Source organism: Equus asinus, chromosome 5, assembly GCF_041296235.1.
Source record: "Equus asinus isolate D_3611 breed Donkey chromosome 5, EquAss-T2T_v2, whole genome shotgun sequence".
NCBI lineage: Eukaryota > Metazoa > Chordata > Mammalia > Perissodactyla > Equidae > Equus > Equus asinus.
Genome location: NC_091794.1, coordinates 20597125 through 20612377, shown reverse-complemented (window position 1 = coordinate 20612377; position 15253 = coordinate 20597125). Strand labels below are relative to the sequence as shown.

The 15253-nt window shown below is 47.9% G+C and overlaps 1 protein-coding gene across 1 annotated transcript in view; it reads right to left on the bottom strand.

Annotated features, from left to right (window-relative positions):
* Positions 1 to 14008, bottom strand: part of ARHGAP31 (Rho GTPase activating protein 31) — a 106594-nt gene extending 92586 nt beyond the window's left edge. Inside the window, exon 1 of the mRNA XM_014829041.3 lies at positions 13107 to 14008. Coding sequence (XP_014684527.2) covers positions 13107 to 13206 — 100 coding nt within the window. The 5' untranslated portion in view covers positions 13207 to 14008. The remainder of the gene's footprint in view (positions 1 to 13106) is intronic.
* Positions 14009 to 15253: the final 1245 nt, after the last annotated feature.

Sequence of the window (15253 nt, the reverse complement as noted above, 5' to 3'; positions counted from 1 at the left end):
TGACCATTAGCCAGTCTTACTCCCTTCCAGGCCTCTGCTTTTCAGTCACAAGGGACTAAATCAGTTTGAGTGCCTGCCAGCAGGAGAAGCAAAGGCTGAAGTATTTTTAGTTCTTAGAGTTCCGGAATCTGGCAGGGGCAAGGCGGGCACTGGACAGGAAGGCCCACCTCCAAGGGACCCTGAGGTGTCCTTGGAGACAGAGACCAAGAAGGACAGGGGAGGACACTGTTCCAAGGTGGGGATGGCCATCCCATAGCGGAATGGGAGCATACAGGGCCAAGCTCAACATAGCACCTGGGAGTAGAACTGGTGAGAACCACGGATCTGATATCTGCCCTGGGGTTTCTCAAATTGAAGGAATGACAAAGATCAAGAGAAAGCTGGGAGAAAGAGACAGGGTGGAGTAGGAGAGTGTGACCAGGAGGCAGGTGGGAAGGAATGTTACAGAATTTTCACCTCAAATAAAACTTGGATTTGAAATGTTAAACATTGTTCTGCTTATCATCCACAAGACAGAGAGAAATGAAATTTCCTAAGATTATAAATAGATGGAATAAACTCTCAAACTGGGTTACGGCTGCCTTGGGCACTTCATTCTCCCTCTACCTGGAGGAAGTTAATTCCTAGAACTGGGGTACAATTTTTTCTTAACAACAACAACAAAAACAGCAAAAAGGACATAGTAGCTTTAAATGTGGCTCGAGATTCCTCTTTCTTTAGCAACCTGGAATTTGAAGTGCTACATTCGTCTTCATCACTCTTGCTTCCCTGGAAGATTTAGAACAGTGATTTAATAAGCAGATTGTTCCTATAAACATAGTCCGGGCAGGTGGGTGCCTCATGCCTCACCCTACTCTCTGTTCTTCTTTTGAGAATGTTGATGCTGCCACACTGTTTTATGCCTCTGCATCTTTGCTTATGTCTGGAATATCTTCCCTTGATGGGGAGACTACTCAGATTCCACTCATCTTAGAAGATCCAGCTCCTCTGAGTCAGAATTAATGTCATCCACTTCCTATTGTGGTTGCTGTGGGAATCAGTTGAGGATGTGTCCGTCTTCCTCCTGGGACTGTGAGCCCCCACTGAGACGGACAATGCCTATTCATCCCTGTGTCCCAGCTGACCTAGTGCCTGGTGCATGGTAAATGCTTAGTAAATGTTGATGACCTTCATTCCTCCCCTCCCATAATCACCACCCTAGTCCCTTCATTCACGTTATTAATATCTATTGAGCCAACCATGCGCTATGGGGAAAACAGATCGTGGTAGGTTGAGTAATGATGCCGCAAAGATGTCCATATCTTTATTCCTAGAGTCTGTCAATGTTGCCTTATATGGATAAAGGGATTTTTGCAGATGTCATCAAGCTAAAGATCTTGAGATGAAGAGATTATCTTGGATTATCTGACGTAATCACAGGGTCTTTATAAGAGAGATGCAGGAGATCAGAGAGAAGGCCATGTGAAGATGGAGCAGAGGGAGGAAAGAATGAGGCCAAGGAATGAGGACAGCCTCTAGAAGCTGGAAAAGGCAAGGAGATGGATTCTCCCAGAGAGCTTCCAGAAAGGAACCAGCCCTGCAGACACCTAACACACAGATGCACAGAGAATGGTCCCAGTCCCCAACGGGCTCATTTTCTTTCTACTCAAGGGAGGAGACACTTTAGGAAACTGGGGCAGTTGTCAGAGCTGAGAGGTAATGAAAGTCTAGACTTTACTATCCTGGTTGCCTTCCTAAAACTACTTCTGTTACAAGCGTCCATCTTCAAATGGAGCACTGGAATGAACACAGACTCCCTAGTTGATTTAACCCACGAAGAGTGCAGCGTGGATCCCTAGAACCTTATGCTCTGCAGCCTAAGAGTCTGTTCACACAGCCTAAGATTGAGCCAAATCTACCTATTCAATCAACCATCAAGCTATGATTGTGGAGGAGAGAAATCAGTCCATGTGAAATGCCATAGGGGCCAGCTAAAACCCAGGCCTTATGTTGTTCCATCAATGATGGAAACAGGCTCATTTTCCAGATTTATACCTCTCCTGAAATACAGATGGAAACTAGAAGGTTGGATGGCTGTCACTATATTATTGCCATAACTCTCATTTTTTTTCTTTTCAGCTTTGTTTTTAGGTTATTTTCTTTTTCTGATTACTAAAGAAATGTAAAATCTAGAAAGTCTGCCACAGTCTCACCCCAGAAATATTTATCAAAAGATAAGAATCTTAAAACTAGCATTTAAAGGCACTCAACCAAAGAAAATAAGTGATTGTGTGTATGCAGGAGAATTTTTTTTAAAAAGAAGAAGCCCCTTGGGATCTGGGGGAGCCTTGGAATATCTGTTCTCAGCTCTCTCAACTTCCTCATCTGGAGCATTACTCAGGAACCACATTCTGAGTAATGAGGCTGAAACAGGGTAAGATTTCTAATCACCAAAGAAATAATAACCCTAGTTAACACTCATGGAGGGTTTACTAGATTCCAGGCAGTTCACCGGTTCATTTAAGCCTTATAATGACCCTATGCGATAGGTACTATTATTGTCATAATCTCCACTTTATAGATGAGGAAACTGAGGCACAGAGAGGTTTGGGAGCTTGTCTGTGGTCACAAAGCTAGCCTGTGGTAGAGCTGGGATTTGAACCAAGGCAGGCTATTAGCAAGCAAACCCCGTGCTGACCACCTTACTACGCCGTTCTCCAAGAAGGTTAATTGATTTCACTAAACTGCGTCTATTAAGGCAGGAAAGCAAACTAACAGACTTTATGAAGATTTTTTTTTAAATAAGGATTGAAACAAAAGGGCTTTATGAAAAACTCAAGACATGCCATTTCCATAGTAATTTTAAAAGATTTTTTTCTAATTTAAACAGTAAAAATACACGTTGACTATTGGAAATTAGGACAATATAAAAAGTATAATGAAGGAAATAAAAATCATGTGGCTTCACTTAGCTGCTGCTTTCTAAGGGTGAAGTCAACGTTTCTCAAAGTGAGAGCAGTAGGCCAAAGACATCAGAATCAGCTGGAGGTCATCTTAAAAAATGTGGATTCCTGGGCCCCACCTCAGACATACACAAGCACAATCTCTGAGGGACGGACCTTAGAACATGGCATGCACTTTACAGCTTGCAGCCCTGTAAGCTGTAGGCTCCTTCAGCGGAATCGCATGTGCTTCACAGACCCTGATGCTACAGGACCCAGGCAAATGCCCATTTGAAACTTTGATTAGATGTCCATTTCATTTCAAGGAGTCAAAATAGAACCTAAAGAGTATTTCCAATAGTGTACTAAATTTAAAGAATATCTTTTTGAAATTAAACTTTAAGTTAAATCTAAAAGCAAAAACGACATACTTAGTCGTTCTTATGCCCAGTAAAGTTTGAGTATCACTACCCAAGGCTCAAAAAGACAAGCCAAGAATTCTTGGATCCAGAATTCAAAACACATACAGTCCCCCAACAGGACCGCCCCTCTTTCCTTTCTGAAACTAAATTGTCTTTGGGGGCAGTAAAGAAAGGGGAACTGAGGAAACCATATCCCATTTGAAAGTCAGGCTTGGCATGAGGGAAAACAGATTGCTCGACGGGTCTATTTTCCTGACCTTCAGCTGCAGGCTCTGTGCTCGGGGTCCACACAGCTTTACTGCAGCCCCTGAAGGCCCCCAGAGGGTTTGTGTTTGGAGCACTGAGCTCAATTCGCAGCCCTCCATCTAGCTCTGCTTTTCCAGAAAGCAAAATGGCTCCTCTCCATTAACACCAGGCCCATGTTCTAGCTATTAGGCAAACAAAGGATTTTCCAAATATGGACCCCAAAAAGCCCATGTGCACTTTGAAGGCCACAATGAAGCTGAAATAGCTAAAACTTATTAAAAAGAGAGCCAACAATTGACGCCAAAAGCGTGAGTCCTTAAAGAACAGAACAGCAAGACAAAAGCCAGAAAGAGGAACAAAAATATGCATTGTAGGGGAGGGGTAAGCAGGGAGGTGTAGATTTATATGGAAGAGTTGACATCATCATTTCCCAATAATGCTCAGCATGCAGGAAACAGATGGGAAAGAAGTGGTGGAAGGGGCTACTTATGGTAACAGGGCATGCTCTCTGCTTAGAATCCTGCCATTTGGAACCTAAATGTTTGACTTTAAAAAACTGGGGATGGAAACTCCATTGCCAGAAGTTTTATGAAAGTCTAAATCCTACTGAAGTTATCACCTTGGTGATGCATGGTAGAACGGAGCTCTGCCTCTCAGACCCTGATTTACGGCCAGCAAAGCTATGGCTGTTTGGGTCCAGAGGAGACAAAGCCATGGAAGGGGAATTTAATGTCAGACAGACATGGTTTGAGGCCTCTTTTCCCACTTCCTGGCTGGGTGACATTAAGCAAGTTACTTAACCTCTCTGAGTTGGTCTTCATATATAAAATGGGGACAAAACAGAACTTTGCATATACCGCGTGGAGAGGTCGAGGTTGTACATTCATGCCATACAGCTAGTTTTAATCAAGAAACATAATTAGGGGGGCCAGATCATATCATTTTAAAAAGTTGTATCTTTTAACAGAATGCCCCACTCCCCTGCCCTTAGGCAGGGCACAGACACAGCCAAACCAATTGCCACTCTTCTTATTATCAGCTGTTCTGCCTTCTCCTGAGGGTAGGTTCACTCTCTTTCCACTCAAGACAGCTTCTGTCCCCCTGGCCAAGGTCCCCCAATCACCAAGCCTGGCCACTATAAGTTGAGAGTGACTTATAGTTTAAGAAGGGTTTAAGCGTCTTCTCCCCCAGGGTGCAAGATGTACCTTTGTGACCATTTACAAGTGTCAGGCAAAACCATGTGGTTTCCTCTCTGCAAAAACCAGCCACCCCATGGTCCCATATCTCCCTCATTCCTCACAGTCAGATGATGTTTGCTTCTCGTCTTACTGATTTTCCCCTTTGGAACTACCCACTCAGTTTGATGGTTCTCTTTCACTTGGCTTCATCAGATGTTAACACCCCCTGCTTGCACATCCTCCAGAGCCCTCATTTCATTCTTCTTTGTACTTCTTTTTGTTGTTTTCCCATCTTACAACCCCACTAGGCTGAGAACAACTTGAGAGCATCTTTGTAAACCCAATAATGTCTAGCATATTAGAATCCCATTAAATACTTGTCGCATTGAATTGAAAGCCCCATACAAGATGGTTTCTGAAAAAAACATGAAAAGAGCAAAGGACAGAAATATGCATAATTACACAAATTAGCTCGGTTGCTTTTCATGGAGGCTATAGATTTATTTGTAGTTTGCCAGAATCCTACTTTATATGTCAAACTGTTTTCTGGTGTCTGTAACAGTAAAAGCTGGTATAAATTGCTTTTTTTACAGGGATGACATTCGCCCCTCTCCCTCTGGGGGTGGTTAGGAGGGGGCCCCCAAAGGCATTCTGGGCCAGCATGAGGGCATGGGCGTGGTCCCAGGGCCTGGTATGCATCAGCCAAGCTTGAACTAGAACAAAGAGTGCCTGAGACTCGATCCCAGAAACCCAGTTGGTTCTGGGGCCCCGCCAAGAATGTGGTTCATACCAAGGAGTGACTGGTGAGGCCCTAGCAAGAGGCAGTGTTTCTGGGGCATCCTGTGCAAAGTCTGCGTCGGTTTCTTTCTGGGAGTAGTTACGAACCCTTGTGGGGAACCTTTAAACAATCTTGGATTCCTGATAGTCCAGCATACTGGCAACGTCCTGGATCCTGGGCTTCCTAGATGGGCTCTAACACTGGCCTTCCTGAGCAGGAAATGGGGCCCATCAACCTACTGCTGTGTGCTGGCCTCGGGGCTCAGCCTGAGGGGCAGAGGAGCTCCCATGCCTACGTGAGCTGTCGGATGCCACCTTCGGGGAGCTCACCATAGACTTGCATCCACAAAGCCAGTTAGAAAACAGAATAACAGGCAGAATGAAGACCAAATTGAGTGCCTCTGACTCTAAGGCAGTGGGTTCCAAGAGGGAAGAAGGATTGTGGCTGCAGTGGGCAGGGAGGGGCCTGGGAGGAAAAAATGGAGTCTGGTTGGACTTGAAAGCTGGCGGGTTTAGCATATGTGCGTGTGAAAAGCGCCTTGTAGAAGGTAAAGAGCCATGCAAATATTAATTGTTATTACTATTAATGATCTAGGCTGGGGGAAGAACAAAGCAAAGGGAGAAAAGGCTATTTTCTGCAGGTTTGGGGGTTTTTTTTGACAAAACTGTAATGTAAATGCCAAATTATGAAATATGTTGTTCTGGGAGATTGTGTTCGAGCCTAAGACAGTGACCTTGGGAGGCAGACAGCCTGCATTTAAATCCTGCCCTTCCTCTGTCCATAATCTTGGCAAGTGATTTAACTTCCTCCATCTCAGTGTTCTCCTCTATAAACTGTAAAAATGCCCAATTCTTACAGATGTTGAAAATATTACTTTGTGTGTAAAGTGGCTGGCATGCAGTAAGCAATCAATGTAGATAGTAAGTCTAACCACTAATAAAAACCACCAGCAGGTCTGATTTGGGACTCAGCCTTCATTTCTGGGTCCCTTCTCTCCCTCCAGGAGACCTCTTCTTCTCCCTTCTCTCTTTAGCCAGCCAGCAGCCTAGCGTTCTCATCTTTCTCCATCAAAAGTCACTCTTAGAAAAAATCTAGTACAATCTATTCTCCTCTGGATTGCAGTCAGCATGTTCCCTGCAGGGGCTCCTTCTTTCAAGCTGTAGCTAAAATTGTGTCCTGGGGGGAAGGTAAGAGGGACAGAGGGCGCTCTCTGGACTCCTGAGTTTCCATCAGGCTGGGCCCCCTTCATCAGGACTTGAGGCCAGCCCTTTGAGGGAGGGACACGAAGACCAGTCAAACTCAAGCATGGCATTTGTTTTGGGGCATAGAGAAAAATAGCTCAGAAAATTGGGTGGGACGCGCACTCATTAGCAAAAAGAAAATTAATTTGGAGGGTGGGGATAAGTGGGAAAATGCCACATTGGCTTAAATCCATGGTGAGCAGTGAGTGAAAAACAGAACAAAACAAAAAACCAAACAAGCGAGTCGCTCCATGTTCCGGGGCCTCAAGACTGGCGTGAAGGAAGCACACAGAGGAAGTGGAGTCCTGAGACCCAGAGCCTGCGGGCCAGCAGCCCAGCTGGATCAGTCTGTCTGGAGGGAATGAGCACCACGTAGCCCCAACCAGAAGGGTCTATTACTACTTTGTCCAGAAACATTTAGCTACAACGTCTAATGGAAAAGGATCGGAAAGCGCTTCTCATGCCAGCCTGAGTCCTGGGTCTTTCAGCCCCGCCCCTTCTTCCAGCCACGGTTGCACAGCCACACCCAAGCCACAAAATCCCAGGAAACTTTCTGCAATGAGGTGATGCCCGGGGACAAACAGTCCCCAGCAAGTGCTTCAGAACTGCCTTAGTCAATCAGCTCCTGGAGTTCAGAATGTGTCGCCCCTGCTCCCCACTCCCACAGAAAAGGTTTCCAGGCTAGACCTCAGATGCCTAATGGATTAAATGGGAAAATAAAAAGAACGCATGGAAAACCACAGTTCTAATGGCACTGGGGAGCTCGTTCATCACTTACAGCACCGTCTGTGGGAAAATGTAACCCTCGTTTCAACATATTTCCCTCTGCCCCAGCATAAGGCCAGGCCTCCAGCTCCCTCTGGCCCCAGCAGATGGTCCACTTGGCTCCAGGGCAGGTCTGGGGCGACAGGGGAGTGGGCATCATCGGCAGCCCAATGCCTGGGCCTCCTGAGGCTGGAAGACATCTGAGCGGCTGCCAGTGGGGGTGGGTACGGGTGGAGGAAGCGCGAGGCTATGCCTGTGGTCAAGGGGCTCTCAGCAGAGGTCTGGAGAGTGGGCAGGAGGGAGGGCTGTAGGTAAGTGGAAGTAGCTGTTTCTATTCTCTGCGTGGGTTGTTTGTCATCTCCAGACTATACAGAGTAGGTTACAGTTCAGCCTCATGTTATCAGTCAATTTGCTCCAGGTTTAAAGCCTTAATTCTCCTCTTTGGGTTCTTCCCGTTTCACTCTGGGAGCCCAGATTTGTGTGTGCCCCTCCAGCTTCAAGCCCACGAGGTTGCTGTTCTGTCTCCACAAACTCCACTTTCGGGACCTGCCTTCTTTCAGTTCCCTGCGAGTCCAGGAGGGGCTGGGTATCTTTCTCACATCATTCTGAGAGCCTTTCAGTTTCAGACTGACATTTTGTGCTTCCACCACTACACACTGATGCTCCACTGCCCACTGGCTCTGGGAAATCCCCACATGAACTGGCCTCTCCATTCAGTGTGGCAACCAATCTGCTTCCCATCCCTCTTGGTAATTAACCCATCTGACCATATCATTTACCCATTTCACTGGAGTCCCCATTCTTTCAGTCATGGATGATATGTGGTTATGCTAGGGCCAGTCCAAGGGGTTCTATAATCGCTACGTGTATAGCTCACCATACGCATGCCCTCTGCTAAGTGCTTTGCCCACACTAACTCATTTATCTTCACATCGGTCTTATCGTTCCCATTTCACAAATGAGGAAACTGAGGCCCGGGGGGGAAGTAACTTGCTCCAGGGTCACTCAACTGGAAACAGGCAAAGCTGGGATTCTAGCTCAGGTAGTAAGGCTCCAGAACTCCTAATGACTTGGGAGGATGGTTCCTGGAAGCAGCTGAGAGCCAAAGGATGAAGAGTTAGCCAGGGAAGGTGTGATAATGATGTGCCAGGCAAGATGCTGGGAAGGAAACAATTAAAACAAAGAGAACACCCCTGCCCTGGCTCTCCGTGCAATGTGAAATCTTATCTTGAACAGAAAAATATTTACCTTCCTTGCTAAGACTTTGTTTGTGTTTGGGTATCTTGTCTATTTGATTGTAGATAAAAGCTTTCCCATTTTCTCTTTCAATTTTCTCTCCAGATAGCAGCTAACTTCAAAGCTTAACTGAGCCATTGGTTTCTGAAAATCTGTTCACATCCCTTAGCCTGTAAATTTCTTGAGTCTGGGGTGCACCCCTCTTTCTCTCCCACAGTACCTCCATAGTGCCTTAATACATATTTGTTAAATAAATGAATAAGCAAACTGAGAGAACAATTTAGCCTCGGAAATGTAGAACGGCTACATCTAAAAGTTCCCATTACCTCATCCTTGTTCCTTGAAATACTGGGGTTATTTTACTCTCATCAAACTTAAAATTATATTTTGTAATGGGCATTTACGTACTTATTTGTTATGAACCTTTTGTCATCCCTCAAATCAAATACATGTATTTTTTTCTTTTTCAACTTGGTAAAAACTAGAAAAAAATCTTCAGGAATAAAAAGGCTCCCAGTTCTTATCAAACATTCAGAAGGTGCATTCTGAGCGGCCAAGGCTGCTTATCCAGGTGGAAAGTGGCTGTAAACCCCTGCACCGCAAGCAGCGGTTCTCACCTCTGCCTGCATCTCAGAATCATTTAGAACATACTCATGCCTGGGCCCTAAGAGAGTCTGATTTAATTGGTCTGAGTGGGGGCCTGGGCACCAATTTTTTATTTTAAAGCTCCTCAGGTGGTTCTAATGAGTGACCATCGCGGTGAACCACTGGGCCAGAGCAATATCACTTTTTACCAGGGAGTGAGTAAAATGACAAAGATTGTTCGGAAGGGTGAAAAAGTCCTCAGCCCTTCGAGCGAGGCCAGCAACAGAGACGGAAGACAGCCTTCCCGATGAGGCTCTCTTACTCGTCCCTGGACTCCTGGCCCCAGCATCTCCCAGCACCGTGGGAAGCCCCAGACCACTTGGCTCAGAAGGGAGAGGTAGGAAATGCTCATGGATACACTCTGGCCTCACAGGGCTTCACCCAGGGCCTCCCAACTGCAGCAACAAAATGACGTGGTTTTTATTACACAGCTCCAAGCAAGGGCCTTCATATTCAGTGGTCAAACTGAAGGGAAAAAAATGGTACTATCTTCAGCATCAGCAGCGAGGAAGGGATGATCTGATCCCTCTATTCCAGACAGGAAGAGAAAGTTGTCTGGCTCCCAAGGGAGAGCTGGGGGTTGGGGCAGCAGCCACTGTGCTGGAGGGGAAAAGTGAAAGGAGAGGCACTGGCCAAGTCGGCCAGCAGCAGCTTCATGCCATTTTTGGGTGTTCTCACCAGGCTGGGGAACAGTGGTCAAAGAAGCGAAGGGGAAAGCTGGTCCCTCACATTAGGCCTATATGCAGCTGGGGATGATCAACAGCAGGGTCTGAACTTGGAATCTACGTGGATGCCCACAGAAACTGTATACACGATTTGCGTGTGTGTGTATGCGCGTGCTTAAGGGAAAGGCTTTCTGTCTTTCATCAGCTTCCTAAAGATGAAGGATGACAACTCACCCTGCGCAACATCTGCTCTAAGCTGAACACCTATTTGTCACCTGCACACCCTGGCCCATCAGATTTGTTTGACTGAAGGGAGCAGGGCTGGGCCACAGCAAATTACAGAAGTAGATGACGTTCGTCCTCTGTGCTCAGCCCCAGGGGTGTAGCTTCCACATGTTCAGATGGCCTGAGCACAGCTAATTGTCACCAGCTTTGTCCCCCCGCCAAGCTTGGGGCTTCCCCTCCCTGCCCAAGCACAGGGCTCTCCCAGCTTCTCTACATCTCTGCTCTTCCCTTCTGCCCCTGTGCTCCCAGATCTGAAGCCATTTTTCTCTGTCTGTACCTAGGTCCATCACTCTACCCTTGACCTTCAAAGTTCAGCAACTGTGATGTATTCTTGAGAAGCCCTCCCCAGCCTTCTGGCTCCTAGTACCATGCTGACTTGTCACCCTCAGGATTCCGGGCTGAACTTCCAAGGTGGTGGGCAAAGGGGCAGTGCCCAGGTCAACTTTTCCTCCCTGGGAGCAGAGGCCAGGGCTTGTCTATTAACTAACGCATGTTTCAGAAAGTCCATGAGGAGGACACATTGTTTTAGAGAAAACCATTAGCAGTGACTTTGTGGATTAATGCTACACTATGACGAAAATAAGAGACAACTACCTAACTAGTTTTAGATGTGGTAAGAAAGAAATTCTAATTACTCTCATTTATATATGTTGCTTATTTGCATGCCTAATTCCCACGCAGCATAATAATGGTGTAGGGATCATTAAATGGATCAGTTTACTTTCGTTTCAAAGCTGAACTCTCTTCAGGTATGTCAGTCTTGAAAGTTTGCTGATTCTGTGGCAGGGCTGTCTGCTTTCAATTTAGGGGGAAAAAATCATTAGATGAGAATGTTGACCTAGAAAAGGAAGCCAGGGAGGGGAGAGGAGCCGAGTAGGCCACGGCCCTCTGCATCCTTCCTGATTGACTGCATGGCCTTAGGCAGGTCAATTTACCTCTCCCGGCCTCCTCGCCTCCTCCCCAGGGCTAGGAGCAATGGGTACTGGTTTTCAATTTTCTTTAAGCAGTAGCTCCCTTCCTTTTTTTTCCAAATGAAACATAGATGGAAGCCCAAAATATAAAGCAGGTGAAAGAAGAGCTGCCTAAGGCTGCCTTTGAAGTGTCTTCAGGGAAGCTTGGGATTCTTGCTCATCTGATGATCTATGACATTGCAAGAATGGGGCAGGACTGGCAACCACCCCTATGCAACTCTGGCAGCTTTGGAGGGAGGGCTCAGACTGACACCCACATGGCGGAAGGTGGCATCCCAGGAGCATTCCTGGTGAACCTGGACTTCAGCCTGAAGGCCCCTGCAAAAACAGGTGGAGGCAAACATCACATTGCGCACCTCTGAGGGTAGTAGTTCAGATGCACACTCGGAGTTCTCTCACATTCCAGAAAACTCATTCCAAGCGATTTTATTTCAAACCTACCTCTACAGATTGTAGGAGAGGATTAAACGAACCGACTCAATTTCAAAAGAGGCAGTTTTGAAACCTGTGGTCCCCCAAGCTCGAAAATACTGAGCCGTTTGTCCTAATGACACAGCAGACTCTGAACTCCAGCATACCGCAGGAATATCACACCACTGCAAATTACTAGGTGGTGCTGAGTCCTTAAAACAACCGGAACTGAAACAAAAGCATTGCCCTGTTTTTGAAATGCACATTCGATGGGAGCTAATCAAATAGTTTTTGAGATGATTTTCCTGGAGGCAGAATTATTCTGCATAGTTAAACAGCTCTTCCGTTTGCCCCTTTGTTGTGTCTATGTATAAACACACGGCCCATATAGTGGACTATTTTCTCTCTCACTGAAGTTTCTGAAGACAAGGCTTTTTTTGTCACGGGTAAGCGCAGGGCCAGTCAACCTTACAAAAGGAGTCATTTAATGCTCAATTTCCCCAACTTTCCTATGATTAAAAACTTCTAACCTCAAATGCTGTTATTGTGTTCTAGATTTTCTTTCCCCGTCCCCCCATTAATGTTTAAATTGTTTCTACTCTGCAGGATCCCTTCTCACGGCCCCCCCCCCCCCCCGCCGCATCTGACCTTGAAAACAGAGCCGCTCTCCCTTTCTTTGACATACCCTACACTATTTTAAAATCGAGGCCCTTTGACCTTTTTGCAACACTCTTCTTGTCTGACACCAAATGCGAATCTGAAAGCCGAGAGGAGGTAGAGGATCTGGAGATTGGGAAGGGGAGGGAGGGAGGTACTATATATTTGGCATCGGTTCAGAAATTCAGAAAATGTTTGCGCAACCACTCCCCCAGCCAGGATCCACCGCACCCCCTGCCTTCCAGCACATTAATAAAAAAAGATGTGAGCGGATGAAATTGGAGAGCCCGGGAGGGACACCTAAGGCGGTCATAACTACGTACCCGGAGAAGCCATCACCCTCCCACATGTCCAGCCCTCATCCCTCCCCTCCGATATCCAGAAGCGAAGACCAGGACCTCTCCAGCTCCCACCCCCACCCCCCAGAGGTAGCCGGTTAAACTTGTAACAGCGCCGCCCAGTAACGGCTTGTGTGAGACAAACGGAAGGACTGACACAACCTCCGCACGTCGGGTGGCAGCGCTGTGCACCGTAAGAATCATATGCGTTCTTTAGGGGAAAAAAAAGTACAATAAGCGCACAGGCCTGGAATACATTAACTTGTGAACTGAATCTCACACACCCCAGGAGAGTCCATCTCTCCCTCAAACAAAAAGAAGGGGAAGAAAAGGCGAAGGCACTTTACCATCCTGTCCTGAGCTTTCCAGATATTCGGTCAGGTCACAGCCAAAGGCACTGGCGGCTCCCTTTCGTTTCAGCTTCTGCTTGGCACCCTTGTTCTTCATGAGTTAGTCCCAAAGAGGTTGCCCCTCCGTCTCCCCCTCCCCTCTGCTTGGCACCGCGCCGAAGATGGTCTCCGGGCTTAGCTCACTGGCTGCGGCGCGGCGCTGGGGGGCCGCATGGGCGTCCAGAAGAGCCGGGGCCCGGGGCAGGGCGCAGGGACCCCGCGCGGCGCGGAGCCTCAAGTCCACGGCGCGCGCCTCCAGGGCCGCGGTGCCGGAGGCCGTGCAGAGCTGGCAGCCGCGGGCCGGCGAGCTTGGGAGTGTCACTTCCTCACTCGGAGTCCCAGGGACTTTCACAGGCTCCTGCGGTGTCTTCGGGTGTTTTCCTCCGCTTCAGAGGGAGGGCGAGCTCTCCTTTCCGCCTTTCTAGATGCCCCGGCGAGGACGCGAGCGGGGGAAGCGGGCAGCGGCCGGAGGCGAGGAGACAGCCCTGGGGCTGCGGCGGGTCCTGCTCCCTGCGCCCGCGGCCGTGCCTTCAGACGGCTTGGGTACAACGAAAAACAAGCATCCTGTCTCTCCCGCCCGCCCTCACGCCTTCCTTTTTTTCCTGTCTTACAAATCCTAGGATCATCCAGCTCAGGAAATGCTGGAAGGAAGTTCGCTAGGGAGGGGGGCGGAGGGTGGAAATTTTTGGCAGCTCTGAGCTCGTGTGTGCATGGAGCCGGAGGAAGTAGGTGGGTGGGTTGAGGAGCGCGGGGTGGGGGCGAGAACGCGCTCTGCCGAGAGCTGCTCTGCGCCTCCCGAGAGAACCGGGCGGCTCGGGAGGAAATCGCCGCTCTCCGAGGAGGACCCGCGCCGAGCGCCCGCTTCCTGCCCCGCCGACGGCGCTTTGAAGGCGGCCGGAGGAGGCGCGCTGGCTTTCTGGATGGAGGGCGCGAGGTGGGGTTCAGAAAAAGTCCTGCCTTGCTTTTATCCTCAGTGTCATCCTCTCCTTGACACTTTCTATTTCGGTGCCTGCCTTCTCCTACACAAACACTTCAATGACAGAAACAGAGACTGGGATTCCAGCGGAGAAACCTGACATGGAGCCGGTTCCCGCCCGCCCCTCCCATCCTCCTCTCCCAGGTACCCCCGACCCCACCACCTCCCCTCGGCCCCCAGCGAAGCACAGAGGCTGCCGCATTGTAACCACCGCCCAGGAAATCAGATTTCTGGTTACACAGTCAAGTTCATTCACACACACACACACACACACACACACACACACACCTTATTGCCAAGTTTGCTAAATGGAAGTGATTTGGGGGGGAATCCAGGATATAAGGTGACTCCAATATTCCAGCATAATGTGGAGAAAACAATCTGCCAGGTTGTTTCACAATTTGTCTCAAGTTTTCCGGAAGGTATGGTTTTTCTTCTCCGGTTAGATTTGGAATTCCTTGACTTCTGTGTACTCAGCACACAGTGAGCACTCAGATTCTTGTGATTTAACCATTTGAAGCTTAGATTAAACATCCTGTATACATTCAAATCCATATATAGGCTTGAAGGGTAGGGACGTTCATTCAGCTCAGATTGCTGTCAAAAGCTTTGTGTGCGGGATTTTAGTTATCGACTCTCTTTACATTCATTATATCTCCTATGTATCACCGTGACAGTGTATGAACTTTGACCCTGGACATTCTCTCTTTGTCAGAGGTCACAGTTGATGGGCTGCCTGCTGAATCTGGCCCACAGATATGTTTGGTTTGGCACACACCGTGCTTTAAATTTTTTAAAAATTAATTGCCAACGTTAAAGAGTTAAAAGATTTCACGTAAGAGATCTGGATTTCCAGCTTCTCTTATAAAAATGGAAGATCTGGTAACACCGAAAGTGCGTTCCCAAATGGCAAGGACTGCTGAGGTCAGGTTGCGATAGCCCCAGCGGAGGCGCCCGCTTTAGAGAGATGAGTCTTCCAGTTTCGAAGCCCCAACTGCCTGTCTTCCCACCTTGGCACCCGCCTGGCCTCTGGGGCCACTTGAGTTCTCAGCCCATGCTCTGTATGTGGTGCCTCCTTCCTTCCATGTTCCATCTGCCTCTCAGTGACACCAGCATTGCCCGGTCATCT